Raw genomic sequence first — 19,063 nt, forward strand, 5'->3', positions numbered from 1 at the left:
TTTATATATTGTCTAAAAACGACACGGCCGCGAAATGGTATTACAGATTCGTCAATACATACTACTTCCGGTGGATCATAATATTTTGCATAATTTTCCTTTAGTTTATTAATAATTGGTTTGATTTTATAGAGGCGGTTTTCAAAATTTGCATTTTCATTGTTCACGAAATGCAGCATTCGTAACAATATCTCAAGGCGATTTCTTGGCATTACTGATCGAGGAAAGCTTTGAGCGAATGTTGGATCTTTGGACCAGTATAAGTGTATTTCGGATAATTTTACTAATCCCATCCAGATGAGAAGGCCGAAAAGTTTTTTTATTTCACATTTGTTGGTGGGAATCCATTTGTTCAGACGACATGATCGTTTCTGAGCCAATGTTTGCATCGCGTATATGTTAGTCTGTTCTACTATGTCTTGAAACATTTCTTCGGTAACAAATAGTAGGTAAAAATCTTCTTCTTTATACAAATAATCTAATAATGTTATTCCAGGTGTACCTATGAATGGTATGAGTGAAGGTTGATTTCCACTTGGATTTATCCATTGGTCTGGTAAATTATCAGTAACATTTCGTGTTTCACCTTCACTTTCGGTGCTATATACAATTGGGCGGCATTTCGATATACAGCGCGCGCTAACCTCAATTGACGTATCTCTTGTCTCATCGGAAGATGATAATATAAATTTACGCGAGCGTTTCATCCTAAATGGAATTTCTATTTCGCTAGAAATACTACTAGAACTACCTGCGTCTTGTATTTCCACATTGCCTATCATTAGGGATAAAAATTGAAAATTGGATCACTGGATCAATACAAAAAATTAAAAGATGAAAGAATAAACTAATGAAAGTTAATAAAAGAAACTTGTTTTCCAACAAAGACAAAAGAAAAAGACAAAAATACAAATGAAAAACAAAAAATGTTATCTCCGTATATTTACCTATTCCCTCTTTTGTTAAATATTTTATTTCCCTCGCTTTTTACTCAACAAATTCGAACACGGCAGGTTCTTTTTACTAACCGAAAAGTTAAAACTGATTGCAGCGCCACGTGTACACGATGTGATAACTACTCTATACAAGCTAATTACTTATGGATTGATGATGTAATGAAATATTGTGTGATAATATATCAAGCTTTAGTCAAAACATCAAATAGCCTGAATGAAAAGTCGAGCAGAAACGGCTCGGCACGGAACGTGTTAAAAAAACGATAAGAGCAATTATTGAAATTGAAATAAAATTCAAAAATAGCAACTAGCGTCGTTCGTTAGCTTTGCTAAAGATAATTCGAGGTGATAAATTTCTAAATGATTTATCATCTAAAGCACGCCTATTTAAAAATTCATTTACTTAATTGAAAGTGTTGGGAAGATTGATGTGAAAATTTGTAAAAAAATAAAATTTTTTTCCTTATTTTTATTATCGATATTGATATCTTGATTTTGAAAACGATACATTTTAAACAGAAACAATCGCTATTTCTAATCAATGCTGGTAATCTTAAATCTAATTTTCAAATGGTTTTATAATCATTTTTTTATGTTCTCAGATAAAGATAAATAAAAATGTCATTTGTCATTAATTGAAATGAAATTATTTAATTGCCTGCTTCTTAAGAATTCTAATTAATATGCGCTTGAGTGGAAGAACAGTATAAATACACGCTTCAGATTTTTATTATCAGTTTATACAGCTTTGTTAAACTTATGCATCTGTTTAACGAGATTTACAATTCTATCTTAATCATTTGAGTTATGTGTTTCCATTGATCGTTGTACCACATAAAATCTCTATCCGGTAATCTTTATAAAATTTGTATAAAATCAAATTTTATAATATTTTATTACAAAATCCTAATATTTAATATCACAATTAGTATAAAACGATATGTGATTTTAACACAAATTTTTTGAAATATCATGAGTTGTTAATTTTATTTGATTGCTATAATTTTATTAAATTATTATAATATGTTGCAATATATACTTTATGTTATTATGTTATAAAATGTACATTATATTAGTTTTGCGAAAATGTTTGACATAATTATTATTAGATATCATAATCGATGTACTATAATTAGATAAACAAAATGAACAAATAAAATAAATAAATAAGCTTTTAAGCAATAATTATATAGTTTATATAATTATATTATTTATTTTTCTTATCAAGATAATTACGAATTTTGTCGAAAATCGAATATCTATTTTTATATGTATTAAAAATTATTTATTTTATGACACATGCGAAGAATAAAAAACAATAAACGGACGCAGCTTAATCGAATAATCAAGAAACATCAGGACGGTTAAGAAACAATGTTCATTACTATATTGGTATTATCTATGTTTATTTTATTGATATATAATTATTATGTGTATCATAAAAAATACGGGCGACTTAATCTTATACCGGGACCATCGGGTTTTCCGATTATTGGCAATATGCTCCAATGCTATGTGTCAGCAGGTAAGTACAAAATTTCTAATTTATTTATATTAATTGACAAACGAAATCTGTGTCACGTATACAAGCAAAAATTCATAAATCATTTATTCTGAAACATATATTTATCAAGTTTATTACATGTAGATTACTTCTCTTTGCAATAACAATTTGCAATTCATTTCCTTTATTATTGTTTATCTATTTTCAACGTATTTGGATAGAAGTGCACATTAATATTGAAAATAAAATTAATCAAATCATTTGTGTGTATTGATATTTATAATATAATTTTCAGAGAAACAATGGAAGCTCTTCTGTAAATTATTTGATGAATATTATCCCATTTTTAAATTCGGAGGTGTTTTTATTTATGGAGTGGGTATCCGTCATCCAGACGATTTAGAGGTAATAAAAGAAATTTCATACTCTGTACACATTACGATTGAATTAGATTGAAGAATCTTACGATTCACAGAAAGATTTTTACTAATAAAAAATGTTTCTTAAAAACAATGAAAAGACAAATTGATACTCCATCGAGATTAGAATAAAATACAGAGATACAATTAATAAATTATTTGTGTATTTAAGATTAGTGATATAATAAGTGAATAATATATATTTCTTTCTGTTTTCGATGATTTCAGACGATATTAAGCAGCACTAAGCACATCGAAAAAAGTCGTGTGTATAACGTGTTCCATACTTGGTTAAATACAGGTCTCTTTACTAGCACAGGTAATAATATAATAATGTTAACGTATGTATAAGTATACATACTTTTCCATTACAATTTGTTGTCGATCTGTCCCCCTCACAGAAAATAAAATAAAATGTTAAAATTAGACTTGAATATTATCTTAAATGGTGAATGTATACAACCTCTTTGTTAAAAACTAATAATTTTAAAAGAAATTTGTAGATGAGATATTGAGAGATAATTTCGCCGTGATGCATGTTCATATTGTCATAAATAGAAGTAAGAGAGATAATTTAGTTAAATCAAAGATCACATCACTAATAGATTGTACTATCAGTAATAGATTTTTAATTAATATTAATTTGTATATTATATATTATACATTTTTATATATTATATATTTATATTATTATTATATATTATATATTTTTATTAATTTATTTCTATTTACTAATTTATAAAAAGTTAATTACAAAATAATAATTACATCTACTTAATAGTTGCAATTCCTCTTTTATAGCACAATGTTGCATTATTTTGTTTTTGTTTTAGCGATTAAGTGGAAGTCGCGGCGAAAGATGTTAACATCTGCATTCTGTTTCAATATATTGAATAAATTTGTTGATATCTTGATCAAGGATGGCGATTGCATGACAAAATCGTTGAAAGATGTCGGAGGGACAGTTGTAAAGGATTTATTACCATTTATTAGTGAACATACATTAAACGCGATATGCGGTAAGGAGTTCTTATTTTACATTATGTACAGGAATTTTATTCTAAGTGATATAGCTTAAAATAAAAATAGAATAATGTTTCTATACGAAGTATCAATAATCAACAAGGAAAGATAGATAATATTCAATATTTAAAAAAAAAACAATCCACAAAATATTTATCTGTAAATAATCTTCGACTGTTTTAATTAAATGCATTTGTAGAAACTGCCATGGGCGTCTCTTTGCAAGATCTTGGCGAGTTGCAACAAAAGTATCGAAATGCGATTCACGATATAACCGAATTAATTATTTATAGGTAATTTATATATAATATAATGATCTCTTAACTTATAATCCACATCTTTTAACTTATAATCTTATCTTCTTACTTTTAATCTATCTATGATCTTTTAATTGTGATACATTACATTATACATTTTGAAAAATAGATTAATTAATGAATAATTATGTAAAAGTGGACTTAGTGAAAATATCACTTCGTTTACAAGTCGACACTTTTCAATCAAACTCTATTGTATGTATATCATTAAATGTTTCATTACATAATTGTTTGTAATCTTTAAAATGGAAATTCAAGAACTGGAAATATCAGAACAATTAAGGGGAAAATAAATTGTGTCCAAAATTTATAAAGAAATTATCTTTGATCAGAAATCTACAGCTAACATAAAATAAAAATTTTTTAGAAAATTTTACTTTTTTGTAATATGTATATAGATTTAAATTTTTTATATATTCTTTACAACCTTTAATTATTAAAGATTAAACTGATTTCATGATGGCTTTAATTAAGGCTTTTATAAAATAACATTATTGGAATTATATCATCATTTGAAATTATGTAGTTGTATTGAATTTCGGTTTAGAGCATTAAAGCCTTGGTTGTATAATGATTTATTATTCTCATTGTCACCACAAGGAAGAAAGCAAAAGAAAGTCTTGAAAATATTGCACGGATTTACGGAAAAAGTACGTTATCACATTATTTTAAATCTTACAATACTTTTATGTGTAAAATAACAATAAATCTCGTAATCTTTGTAGGATTACATTATTTATTTTAAATATTAATATTATGTTATAAATATCTATGATATAATACAATACCATTGCTGTTTAATACAGAAAAATCTTGTCAAAAATTAAATATTATACTTGTATAGATCATCGCGGAAAGAAAGCTTTATCACGAACGTACCAATGGCCGATACTTAAAAAACCTTGAAAGTAACAAAGAGACAGAAAATGTCGACATATTTGGAAGTAAGAGATCTGAGCTTCTAATTTAAGTTTGGCTGTGCAATCTAATATTATAAATTATTCTTGCACTATTTATATTAAACACATAATCACACGTAATGATACAACATATGTTTGCTGTAAAATTAAATCATTATTATTTGTAATAGAGTTTGAATTTTAAACAAGAACTGTTATATAATTAAAGCGCGGCATGCAAAAGTGAAATCGTTACTAATATGCTTTTTCTTAGATAAAAAAAATGGGCTAGCCATGTTGGATCTTTTAATAGCGGCATCTCGAGAAAATTTTCTAACTGATTTGGATATCAGAGAAGAAGTCGACACTTTTATATTCGGAGTATGTATTTGTCACCTTTTCTTATTTTTTTGTACATGATATCTAAATATGTATAACAATATGATGATATGCATATGATGATGATTATAGGGTCATGATACTACAGCGACGAGTTTAATGTTTACTTTACTACTCCTAGCTGAACATAAAGATATCCAGGTATTATTTCTCATAATATATTGTGATATATTATTTAAATTTTTAAAGATTTTGTTCAAAGTAATAAAGATATCTTGAAAAGGTCTTGTTGCGATCTTGAGATATATTTTTCTTAGATATATTAGTATATACAGGGTGTCCTAGACCACCTGTACACTCCTTTTCTTTCAAAAACTAAGCATTTTAGAGAAAAACGTTTTCGACAAAAATTGTATGGTTTTGGGGGGAACATAAGATGGTGTCATTGGTTTGACCTTGGATGGCATCGTTAAGGTGAGGTCAAGGACACCTTTAATTTCTTAAATGGAACCACCTATTTTTTATTGCATATTCTTATAGCTTATGTCGAGAGCTTTCCAAAACACTATAATAAAGTATTTTTTCATCAAGTACTTTTCGAGTTATAAGGCTTGAAATAATTTCTTAATTTTACATAAACCATAAAATATCTAGTAAAATATTCATTTTTCGATTATCTTACCTTAATACTTTTATGTACAAAAAAATGAGAGGAATCGATTGGTGTAAAGAAAACACATAATTGTTTCGAAAAAAAAAATGTAATTGTTAATTGCAAATTACATTTTTTTTTTCGAAACAATTTTGTGTTTTCTTTACACCAATTGATTCCTCTCATTATTTTGTACATAAAAGTATTAAGGTAAGATAATCGAAAAATGAATATTTTACTAGATATTTTATGGTTTATGTAAAATTAAGAAATTATTTCAAGCCTTATAACTCGAAAAGTACTTAATGAAAAAATACTTTATTATAGTGTTTTGGAAAGCTCTCGACATGAGCTATAAGAATATGCAATAAAAAATAGGTGGTTCCATTTAAGAAATTAAAGGTGTCCTTGACCTCACCTTAACGATGCCATCCAAGGTCAAACCAATGACACCATCTTATGTTCCCCTCAAAACCATACAATTTTTGTCGAAAACGTTTTTCTCTAAAATGCTTAGTTTTTGAAAGAAAAGGGGTGTACGGGTGGTCTAGGACATCCTGTATATATATATACAGGGTGTCAGTGAAATTTTCGCCCTCACAAACTAAGGAGGTAGAGTGGCTCAAATTAAGAAGGAAGAATTTCTACTGTTTTGTGATATTCGCAATAATTAACGAAAAATTAAATAAAGAATATCGGCCAATCTGCGTAAGTAGAAGCGCGCGGCGACGAGAGTCGTCCCACTGTAATCTTATACTAGGCGCTCGGCAAAGCGGTGGGCGAATATACGGATATGATTGTGGCATACGGGCTAGTGGGAGAAAATACTTATCACGCGGCCGTAATTTACGTGGAATGATTTTCCGGGCGTGCAAGAAAACCAAGTGGACGTACAGTTTTACGTGTTGTGCAATAATTATGTGAAACTGGGTATCGTGCATAATATCGGGATAACCGATCCAGCAGTGCGTCTTCGTGTACGAGATGAAGAAAGGATTCTTGAAGCATTCTATGAAAATCCTAGAACTAGCGTGCGTCGTGTGGCACATGAATTTGGTTTTTCGCGATACGCGGTACATCACGCTTCACGTGTAACGGATTACGCCCGTATCATTACCAACGTGTGCAACACATTTTATCGAGGGATTTTTAACCTCAGATCAATTTTTGTGAAGGTACTGTCATCATCAATTTTTTACATTTACAATACATTCAGCGTACAGTAATTAACGGCATTTTGAACAATTTTCGCATTAAATTGAGAGTGGAATAGGTCTATGGGGGAAACCACTATAAAAAAAGCGCACCATGCTATCTACTGCAAGGTGGTATGGAAATTATAGCGCATCATTTTCTCGCCACTAAAAGGACGGATCATTTTTCGGCGCGGTATTGCGATATATCGCACGCCACCATCATGTCTCGGAGAGCGATCCGCCCACCGCTTCGCCGCGCGCCTAGTATAAGATTACAGTGGGACGACTTTCGTCGCCGCGCGCTTCTACTCACGCAGATTGGCCGATATTCTTTATTTAATTTTTCGTTAATTTATTGCGAATATCACAAAACAGTAGAAGTCCTTCCTTCTTAATTTGAGCCAATCTATCTCCTTACTTCGTAAAAGCAAAAATTTCACTGACACCCTGTATATATATATATATATATATTCGGAAAAGAAAATCTATTTAAAATAAATGGAAATATGTTGATTTATTAAGAATTTATTTTTATCTGTGCACATAAAAATCGGAACTAAGAAATACACTTTCATTATATTATTGATAACACAGGAGCGTTTAAGAGCTGAAGTCGATACTGTGATGCAAGAGAATGGAGGAAAACTTAACATGAGATTATTACAAAATTTATCATATTTAGACAGATGTTTAAAGGAAGCGCTACGTTTGTATCCCAGCGCGATTTTTATATCACGCAAGGCTGGGAATGATGTAAAATTACGTAATTAGTCACTTTTTGCTGAATATATTTTTGAATATGTTACATAATATGAAGTATATATTAGTCACTGTAAAATAAGATTAATTAGTATTTTAAGAATACAATATTGTTATATAATATTTCTCTCAAAAAAGCTCTTATTTTCGTAAATTTTAATATTCTTCAATTTTATAATAATTTTCAGAATCATATATCGTACCCGCTGGAACGATCTTACTTCTTAATATCTATGGAGTTCACAGAGATCCTAATTTTTGGCCAAATCCAGAAGTATTTGATCCAGACAGATTCTTACCCGAAAAGATACAGAATCGTCATCCTTATTCATATATACCATTCAGCGCAGGACCGAGAAATTGCATAGGTAAATTGATTGCGATTTTCGTTTCTCTTCGTATCGATAATTTATCATAAACTTCGAATTGTAGGTCAACGTCTCGGTCAGCTGATGATGAAAGCTATGATAGCTCCTTTGATACATCATTTTTACTTGGAACCTGTTGAGTATTTAAAAAATATCCGATTACAATTAGATATAATAATACGGCCTGCTCATCCGGTTCATATAAGATTCATCCCGATCAAACGCAAACAGCCGGTTGAAACTAACGCAGATACTGCAAGAGTATAACAAATTGATGCATATTATATGTTCAACATTATGAAGGAAATATTATGTATGTAAACATTATATTTAATCATGAAAATATCTATATAGAATATCTTATACATTAGAACCCAATATACACTAAATTTAATGTATGTAAGGACTATGTGCAATCGCAATAAAAACGTTAATCCATAAAATATATGCATACAAAGCTAAAACAATTTTTTTTTGCGTCTTATTTATAGAATTAAAAGAAAATTCCGTCGGACTCCTTCCTATATATATATACAGGGTGTTCTAAAAAGGTATGTCAAAAATTTAAGAAGATATTCCTCACACCTGAAGGAAAAAAAATGTTATATGGACATAGGTGCGAAAATGGTTATTTCAGGAGTTATGTTAAAAATACTGTTAGCTGTATTACTTACACAAGGAAAAATTTAGGATTAATTATTGTAGATGACAGTCGTTTAATTAGGCTTATTTACATTTGGTTTTAATGTGACTTTGAGTCACACCCTGTATGTATATATATATATATATATATATATATATATATATATATATACAGGGTGTTCTAAAAAGGTATGTCAAAAATTTAAGAAGATATTCCTCACACCTGAAGGAAAAAAAATGTTATATGGACATAGGTGCGAAAATGGTTATTTCAGGAGTTATGTTAAAAATACTGTTAGCTGTATTACTTACACAAGGAAAAATTTAGGATTAATTATTGTAGACGACAGTCGTTTAATTAGGCTTATTTACATTTGGTTTTCATGTGACTTTGAGTCACACCCTGTATGTATACATATATATATACATATATATATATATATATATATATATATATATATATATACAGGGTGTTCTAAAAAGGTATGTCAAAAATTTAAGAAGATATTCCTCACACCTGAAGGAAAAAAAATATTATATGGACATAGGTGCGAAAATGGTTATTTCAGGAGTTATGTTAAAAATACTGTTAGCTGTATTACTTACACAAGGAAAAATTTAGGATTAATTATTGTAGACGACAGTCGTTTAATTAGGCTTATTTACATTTGGTTTTAATGTGACTTTGAGTCACACCCTGTATGTATATATATATATATATATATATATATATATATATATATATATATATACAGGGTGTTCTAAAAAGGTATGTCAAAAATTTAAGAAGATATTCCTCACACCTGAAGGATAAAAAAATGTTATATGGACATAGGTGCGAAAATGGTTATTTCAGGAGTTATGTCTCATATATATATATATATATGTATCATATATATATATATATATATATATATATATATATATATATATATACAGATTGGCCCATTTTAATCCATCCAGTCGAATATCTCGAAAACCAAGCCCGGGAGAGAAAAATGTTTCAGACAAAAGTTGTTTGGTTTCGAGGAGGCCATAAGATGGTACCATTGGTTTGACCTAAAAGAGTTATTTGAATGTCACATGAAGGTCACCTTCAATTTCTTAAATGGAACCTACTATTTGTCATTGTATATTCTTGTAGCTTATCTCGAGAGCTTTCCAAAACACTATAATTAAGTACCTTTTCGTTAAGTACTTTTTGAGTTATGAGGCTTGAAATAATTTCTTAATTTTACATAAACCGTAAAATATCTTGTAAAATATTCATTTTTCGATTATCCTACCTTAATACTTTTACGTACAAAATAATAAGAGGAATCAATTAGTGTAAAGAAAACACATAGTTGTTTTGAAGAAAAAATATGTAATTTGCAATTAACAATTCCATATTTTTTTTTAAAAACAACTATGTGTTTTCTTTACACCAATTGATTCCTCTCATTATTTTGTACATAAAAGTATTAAGGTAAGATAATCGAAAAATGAATATTTTACAAGATATTTTACGGTTTATGTAAAATTAAGAAATTATTTTAAGCTTCATAACTCAAAAAGTACTTAACGAAAAGGTACTTAATTATAGTGTTTTGGAAAGCTCTCGAGATGAGCTACAAGAATGTGCAAAAATATATAGGGTGTTCCGTTTAAAAAAATTGAAGTAACCTTTACGTGACCTTCAAATGACTCTTCAAGGTCAATCCAATGGTACCATCTTATGGCCCTCTCGAAACCAAACAACTTTTGTCTGAAACATTTTTCTCTCCCGGGCTTGGTTTTCGAGATATTCGACTGGATGGATTAAAATGAGCCACCCTGTATATATGAGATTGAGAACCTTCTTCTCTATTACGATTTACGACTCATTCTGTAGGTTCGAAATAACATATCATAATGAAATTTATTATTATTTTAACTTTGTGTGTGTGTTCTCAAAAAACGAGACGTACCACTCAAGCAATAAAAGCTTTAATTCTTTTCTTTAGTATTTTTTATTTTACTTTATGTATCATTCAAACTTATGGTTGGAATTACTCGCCTCCTAATAGGTCGGAATCAGAGGATAGAAACTGATTGGTACTGATTGTGGATCGTCTTTGATTGGTGACTCACAGATCATTGCATGTGATTAAATTTCATCGGGAATACGTACGCTAAGCTTTAACTCGAACAGAACACTCGCCAAGTTCTCTTACAACAAAATAACTAGCCGTGGAATTTCGAGCATATTCAATCGCGAGTTCGGAATTGAAATTTCGAATAAACTAATTTAAATTCTTAAAACATTGATTTCTTTTATTTCTGTTTTCACATCGGTGATCAAATAAATATCTTTAGTGTAGCTGTGATATCTTGAAGACGTGCCAACATTAAATGGTTCTTCTGGATTAAAAAGATATAGGTTACGCACAAGTATATCTTGTGTGTGATGTATGTGAATTTATGAAAATATGCCATGTGAGATTAAGATCAATATGTAATATATATATATATTTCAATTGTTGTAAAAGACAAAAAGACGTACAATATTGTTCATGACGAAAACAATTCGTAATCGTAGAACGATATCTCATCGAGTAGAACGACATTTGCCTGCGATCATGGCTTCCTGGTATTATGATCTGCAAGACGTTCTCATGCAATCTACTACAAAAGATTCGACAGAGAAAATACAACCTGAAATGACTCATCATTCTGCTGAGATCGAACACGTTTGGCGTGATGTGGTACGCGATATTTCTTTGCAACTAGCTTACATTTCGCTGATAAAGTTTTTCGGTAATTTTACGGAACGGACTTTCACAGAATATTCGAACTCGTGCCTCCAAGATTTTGAATATACTGTATAAAAATGTAATTAGATTTCTCGAAAATATCATATATTTTGAAATTCTCTTTCTCCTATAAAATTTGAAAATTTAAAAATTTGTCTTATAGCAAAACTTACTTAACATCAAATTAAAGAAAATATATATATATGTATATAATAAAATTATATTTCCAAAAACGCATTTTTCAAACTTAATAACTTTATTTTAACTAAGAGTCAAGTAATCAATCAAATTTGATTAATTATAATTTTTATAGTAATATACAGGGTGGACCATTTTAACCTTTAATGGAGAATAACTCGAAAACCAAGCCCGGGAGAGAAAAATGTTTCAGACAAAAGTTGTTTGGTTTCGAGGGGGCCATAAGATGGTATCATTGGTTTGACCTTGAAGAGTTATTTGAAGGTCACATGAAGGTCACCTTTAATTTCTTAAATGGAACCTACTATTTGTCATTGTATATTCTTGTAGCTTATCTCGAGAGCTTTCCAAAACACTATAATTAAGTACCTTTTCGTTAAGTACTTTTTGAGTTATGAGGATTGAAATAATTTCTTAATTTTACATAAACCGTAAAATATCTTGTAAAATATTCATTTTTCGATTATCTTACCTTAATACTTTTATGTACAAAATAATGAGAGGAATCAATTGGTGTAAAGAAAACACATAGTTGTTTTTAAGAAAAAATATGTAATTTGCAATTAACAATTCCATATTTTTTCTTAAAAACAACTATGTGTTTTCTTTACACCAATTGATTCCTCTCATTATTTTGTACATAAAAGTATTAAGGTAAGATAATCGAAAAATGAATATTTTACAAGATATTTTACGGTTTATGTAAAATTAAGAAATTATTTCAAGCCTCATAACTCAAAAAGTACTTAACAAAAAAGTACTTAATTATAGTGTTTTGGAAAGCTCTCGAGATAAGCTACAAGAATATGCAATGACAAATAGTAGGTTCCATTTAAGAAATTAAAGGTGACCTTCATGTGACCTTCAAATAACTCTTCAAGGTCAAACCAATGATACCATCTTATGGCCCCCTCGAAACCATAAAACTTTTGTCTGAATCATTTTTCCGTATCTGTCTTAGGTACAAAGAAATTTGGGTGCATAGATTAAAATGGCCCACCCTGTATATTATAAAAAAAATAAAGAAAGAAAAATACATCTTAGCAGTTGTAGGTATGCGTGAGTATGTATGTGTGTGTATGTATATATTCTCGCGGGTGTTACAATCATTCGGAGGTCATCAGTCAGAATATACAGGGAAGAATTTACGTTAAGAATTAAATTCTGACTGGTTAATACAATATACATATAATTAATATAATATAAGAAATGAAACAAAATAAAAAGTGAATGTGTAATAAATAAAAATATGAATAACGCTTACTCATTAAGGGAAGTATAGAATTCGTCGCTTGCGCATATGTGTTATAGTTAGAATTAAAATTTTCTAAATTCGCTGAAACACAGGTCTAAATTAAAATACAATAATAAAATTAAGATAAGTGATTCGCCAAGTCTAAGTTCGAAAATTATTCATCTATTTCAACGGTTTCTCCCAAAAGTAATGATAATTCAAAAGATAATAATAAAAATAATAATATAAGGATGGGAAATTAAAAGAAAACGAAAGGGAGTAAAGAAAAAGTAGAAATGAAAAGATATATATAAAGAAGGGCTGAAACGAGATATAAAGATAGAAAACAATATAAATTCTCGGTAAATAAATCAGAAAGAGCTAATAAAGAGAAATAAGGAAATGTTCGCGAATCGCCTTGCGGAGATTCCAGGCGAACGGGGAATCGTTCGTGAATCGCCTTGTGGAGATTCTAGACGAACGAGAAATCGTTCGTGAATCGCCTTGAGGAGATTCTAGATGAACAAGGAATCGTTCATGAATCGCCTTGTGGAGATTCTAGACGAACGAGAAATCGTTCGTGAATCGCCTTGAGGAGATTCTAGATGAACAGGGAATCGTTCGTGAATCGCCTTGTGGAGACTCTAGACGAACGAGAAATCGTTCGTGAATCGCCTTGAGGAGATTCTAGATGAACAGGGAATCGTTCGTGAATCGCCTTGTGGAGATTCTAGACGAACGAGAAATCGTTCGTGAATCGCCTTGAGGAGATTCTAGACGAACAGGGAATGATGAGGAAGATGATTAGGAAGAAGTGAGACAAGGATTGATTGATTGATAGTAAGTAGAAAAAAAAAATTTAATGGTTATTAAACCGTTTGAAATTATTTGTCAGACATAGGTTTTAAAATATGAGATAGTAAGATATGGGAAAGGGAGAAAATAAAAATTACTCAATTTTACTCACAACTCGTTGGGATCACAAAAATGAGTGTGTTGATAAAATTGCAATAGCTGAGGTCTGAGGCTTATAACATGAAGAGTTGGGTAATGGAAATGTTCATAAAAAAATTCACACGATGCACAATTAAATGTTAACAAAATCATTTTCACTGTGATAAGACAGATTAATAACTCAATTGCATAATGCAAGAAAAGAGGATCCCCGAGGCTATATAATTTTAAAATTGAATGACTGAATCTTGACTGGAACTGTGAACTGAACTGTCAATTGCACTGCTGCTCGTTGGAAGAATTAGCGTACTGAACTATCAAGTGGAGTGTTAATAGCGCGCGTCGCGCCTTGCGCTTGCATTTTTAAGTTATTACTGCTCCTCTTTTCTGGATATTGGGAATCCTTTTTGGGCGAATGAGATAATTTCGGTTGCCCCCTTCTTAAGAACAAGGAGGCTGATTTTGGAGGGAAAGGCGGTTCTAAGATTGTAATAGGCTGGCCCTTTGGTTCCAATGTTTGGCTCTACCCAGCAGAGAGTGGGAGCTTAGCGGACAGATTTTATGACTTGCGAGAGTCTTTTCGCGTTTCGGCTAGCGCTTAAGGGTGGCCAGGCGAATTGTTTAGTTTCCCCTTTCTTTTTGATTGCCCGCTTAAGATTCTGCAGCCCTGAAGAGTTTCTGTTTTCATAGCTCCACGTGTGGAGCGCTATAAAATTTTTATTGCGGCTCTGGTTCCGATTTTGTTTAAAATTTCTAAGTTCCAACGACTGACCATCCTTAGTTCTAGCTTTTCTTGTTTATTTTTTGCTTCGAGTTTCTCGGTCTCAGATATCCGCTGCAAGGGTTAGATATACATATGTTTATAGTTGATGCGATTCTTAAGAAGGATCGCTTTGTTACTAGAGTTCCAATGGTTCTAACGGACGTCCCAACTGTAAACATATGCGAGTTCAATTTTATTACAGTTCTTTATTTTAGTGGAATTTTTCTATTTATAATGACATGCTATCCGCGTAGTCTAAGCTCATTTATTATTTTTCGTTTCCTTGATTTGGATATCGCCGAGAATTACCCGCGCACATGGTTATCGTATAGTTTTTGTATAACTTCAAAGAAAGAAAAGAATCACTACGTCTATCGGACGTAACACCCCCCGCCTTAGACAAATGTTGGGGGTACACAACATTTGCAAATAATAGAAATATTCGATTCTTTTCTTTCTGAGAAAGAAGAATTACTATACGCATTGTTATATACTAGTAGATATGGGCCATTATGGTGCGTCAAAACAAACCCCCACCACTCGGCCCCTGGCGCCGTGGGCGTGGCCGGGTGAAGTGGAGGGAGGCGTTCTGATTGGTGGAAACAATACCCCACCTCCCGAAGTCTCGATTTTGATTGGCTTGCACCATAGTGGCCCAGCGTTTGATTGGCTTGCACCATAGTGACCCAGCGTTTGATTGGCTTGCACCATAGTGGTCCAGAGCTGTGATTGGTCGGCGCCACCTATGTCGGGGATTTATCAAATTTTTATTTCCCTACCTCCACGGTACTAGACTCGAAGAAGCAATCCTCCTCCCATTCCATCTCAGGTCCACCTGTATAGGGACCCTCCAACAACTCAAATTCCCGTTACCTAGCCCTTAGTCTCGCTACGTCTTGGCAGAACGAACCCCCCACCTACCGACTTACGGGGTAACCGGTATATATGTCTCGAGCAAACAATCCTTACCTCCCCACTCTGTCTCGGGGCCCACTATGGAATATCGAAATAAGCCTCTCCGCTCGAACGGTACATGACGCGCTTTATCGAAAAAGACAAAGTCTCAGCACGGGACAATAATTATAATTAGACTACATTGCACTACAGAGGATTCTGATAATGGAAAATTAAAAAGATGAACATGCGGATGATTGAACGCGAGGGGAGCTGTTATAAAGGAAGAAGGGAAAAGCTAAAAGTATTAAACATGAATTAAGATAAAAAATTTTCACATTTATTAATATTTTTTTCAAAACCAGACATTTTTTATAAAATATTTTGCTTATTATTATTATACAAAAATATATACAAAGAAGAATTATATTTATATTGTTATAAATTTTACATTTTTCTTATGCTACTTACAATATTTATAATTCTATTTTTCAAAATAAAATCAGAAAATGCACGACTTTTTAAAAAAAAAAAAAGAAAAAGACACACAAGAAATAAGAATACTGTTATACCCTCGCATATCCATATGGTAGCGAATATTTGTTATTGATAAATCTACGCTTTACTAATACCGGCACGCATATTTTTGTTTCATTTCGCGTAACAATTTCGTGAAACGCCGTACGTCGAATTGCATTAAAGCGTAGATTTATCGAAGTTTCACTATTTTCTTCTTCGTTTTCTTGTGTTTCTTTTTCTCTCGCTAATAGTAACTTTTTTATAGCATTAAAATTAATTCGCCGCGAGTTCTCGTAATTGAGAGTAATACCCTTAACTTTACAAGTTTCGTGAGTATTACCCTCCGGTGTTCGCACGATGTATGCGTAAAATTTCGGGCCCCCGGACACGAACGCCTCTATATAGCTACCACGCCCGTAGCTTTCGAGTTCGTCCGTCATGTCGCCTAGAAAATTTCCCGTGGGCGGCACGTATTCATTCAAATCACCTGTGCTTATAAAAATACACGAATCTGTATCATAATATAGTACACGACGATCTAAACGTTCTAGGTACTCATACAATTTTAAACGCGCTAGAGCTGTCGTATACGCAGCTATCACGACGTTTGTTATCGGCGAGGGAACGAGAGCCTCTTGTCGCAGTCGCCACGAAACATACATCACCTCGTCATTCACGGGTAATATATCGGTTATCTCGTATTCGACGCTTGCTAATAATGTCGCGAAACGCTGTTGCGTTTTTACGATTTCCGTAGTCGGCAAATTGGATCGTTGGCCGAATTTTCCCCAGAATGAATTTAAGCACAGTTTCGCAACCGAGCGTAAACCAGGATTCCGCGCGATGTTTCGCTTATCAAGAACGATACCCTCAGTTTTTTCATATTCCCTCAAGTATCGCTCTTTTGCCTCATCGTCGTTTTCCCCGCATTCGCCCGGCCAACCACTGGCTTCCTGTTTAAGCTGTAAAAATGTATTAATATATTCGGCGAACAATCCACCTTGGCGCGACGTACGATCGTATAGGCTAACTTTATATTGCCAAATTTCGCTTACCGACGTTACGAGATAACCTTTTTCGACGACTTTGCGTAATTCGCAGGTTACCCAGGTACCCTCGAATTCACGCTCGCTATCATTATGTGTGCACGGTGTCTGAGAAAATGTTTCGCAAACTACGACATAACGCGAAGAGTAATTTTCTTCGTACGCGATGCGGAAGTACGGGGTGAAATAAATCACGAGGAGGAAGTACTCTACAGCGTATGAGGCCTTCGAGCGAGTCGAAATTATAATTCGGTGACCTTCCGACTAACGCGCTACATTCATCGCCGACGTAAATTTCCGGATGACCGATCGGAAAAGCGCCCGTCTTCAATACAAACGGGTATAAAGAGCATACGTCGACGTAGCGTATTTTCTCCGTACCTGTGACTTCGTATTGAGTTGCGATATTTCCCGTACGCCCACCGAAAAACGCGTCGCGAGGATCGAGCGGTGGTGTTTCTCCCATCGGATGGTTCGCGAGAAAATAATACATTACGCGATTGTCGCGCATTTCTTGGTCGAAGGCGCACTCCCACTTTTCCGACACTATGTATCCCCGTTGACGAAGGCGCCATGAAACTGCGAGAGTTCGTTCATATCGCGAATTTAATGTATCTCCGCGATCCTCCCCCGACGAAAGCGCTTTATCGCGATTTACAGGGAAACAAGTTGGACATCCGTGCCAAAAGCAACCGTGAAATTGCAACACGTGACGCTGCGTCCTTCCCGCAACAGACGTTTCGAAATAAGCATCGACGAGCGTACCCTCGATCGTGCGATATTCCCGCGCACGCCCCGCGTGATTTATACGACGGTCGAGTTCGCGCTCCATCCATATCAGCCATTGTAAGGCTTTACGCGAATGATTGCTCGCGCATCTGTATCCCCCCGTAGGAATAATGCCTATTGTATCGGCTTGCAAAAAGTTTTCCTGGAAAACCGTCATGCAGGTCGAAGCAATAGTTGTACATTCCTCGAACGGGCATACATTTCCGCGATCTAGGAAAATTTTTCTAAACGCTACGCACGCTCGTCGAAGAATATCAACATCGTTACGACAATAGCGCACTATCTCGCGTTGGAAGTCGAACACGGTATCTTTTTCCCTCATTTCGGTATGCCATGTGAGAAAGCGTTCGCGCTCTTGCGATTTCATGTTATCCGGAGAATAATATTGTACATCGGGTAACGGTCCGACGTACGTTTGATTTTCGATAGTATTAAATAAATGCGGAAAAATGCCCTTATCCTCAGTATCCTTTAGCCCGAAAGCCTTAGGTAATTCGGATAAGCGCATCGGCATATAATTAACGCTATCGATGAATTTTGTATGTCCCGCGGTTAAAAGAATAATTTTTGTGCCGTTTAAAATTACTTTCGGTTCAATATCCCTACAATTTTCCACGATATATTTCAAAATAAATTGCGCGTCGAACGCTTTCGCATTATGCGCTATACAAATTATGTGTTTAAAATATTTTACCGGACGCGTAACGAAATCTACAAACTGTTTAACCGGATCGCGTTGAAATACGAACTCTCGCACTCCGCACCAACGACACCACACGGACATGTTATTTTCCCCCACGCATGCTTCACAAATCTGT

At 32.8% G+C, this 19,063-nt stretch overlaps 1 protein-coding gene across 5 annotated transcripts in view; it reads left to right on the forward strand.

The window, feature by feature from the left end:
• Positions 1-1,044: 1,044 nt before the first annotated feature.
• Positions 1,045-19,063, forward strand: part of LOC145972640 (protein son of sevenless-like) — a 57,882-nt gene continuing 39,863 nt past the window's right edge. For 2 of the 5 annotated variants that reach the window (XM_083101382.1, XM_083101383.1), the window contains exons 1-7: positions 1,045-1,806; positions 2,264-2,481; positions 2,756-2,865; positions 3,108-3,198; positions 3,713-3,898; positions 5,393-5,499; positions 5,590-5,658. In XM_083101382.1, the coding sequence (XP_082957508.1) occupies positions 2,331-2,481; positions 2,756-2,865; positions 3,108-3,198; positions 3,713-3,898; positions 5,393-5,499; positions 5,590-5,658 (714 nt within the window). In that variant the 5' untranslated portion in view covers positions 1,045-1,806; positions 2,264-2,330. Of the gene's footprint in view, positions 1,807-2,263; positions 2,482-2,755; positions 2,866-3,107; positions 3,199-3,712; positions 3,899-4,766; positions 4,870-5,063; positions 5,164-5,392; positions 5,500-5,589; positions 5,659-11,142; positions 11,551-11,634; positions 11,801-19,063 lie in introns of those variants that run through there. The other 3 variants (XM_083101384.1, XM_083101385.1, XM_083101387.1) reach the window with 3 other exon arrangements.

The sequence above is a fragment of the Camponotus vicinus genome, unplaced genomic scaffold, assembly GCF_025532165.1.
Source record: "Camponotus vicinus isolate PSW18456_S1 unplaced genomic scaffold, iyCamVici1.0 SCAF_6, whole genome shotgun sequence".
NCBI lineage: Eukaryota > Metazoa > Arthropoda > Insecta > Hymenoptera > Formicidae > Camponotus > Camponotus vicinus.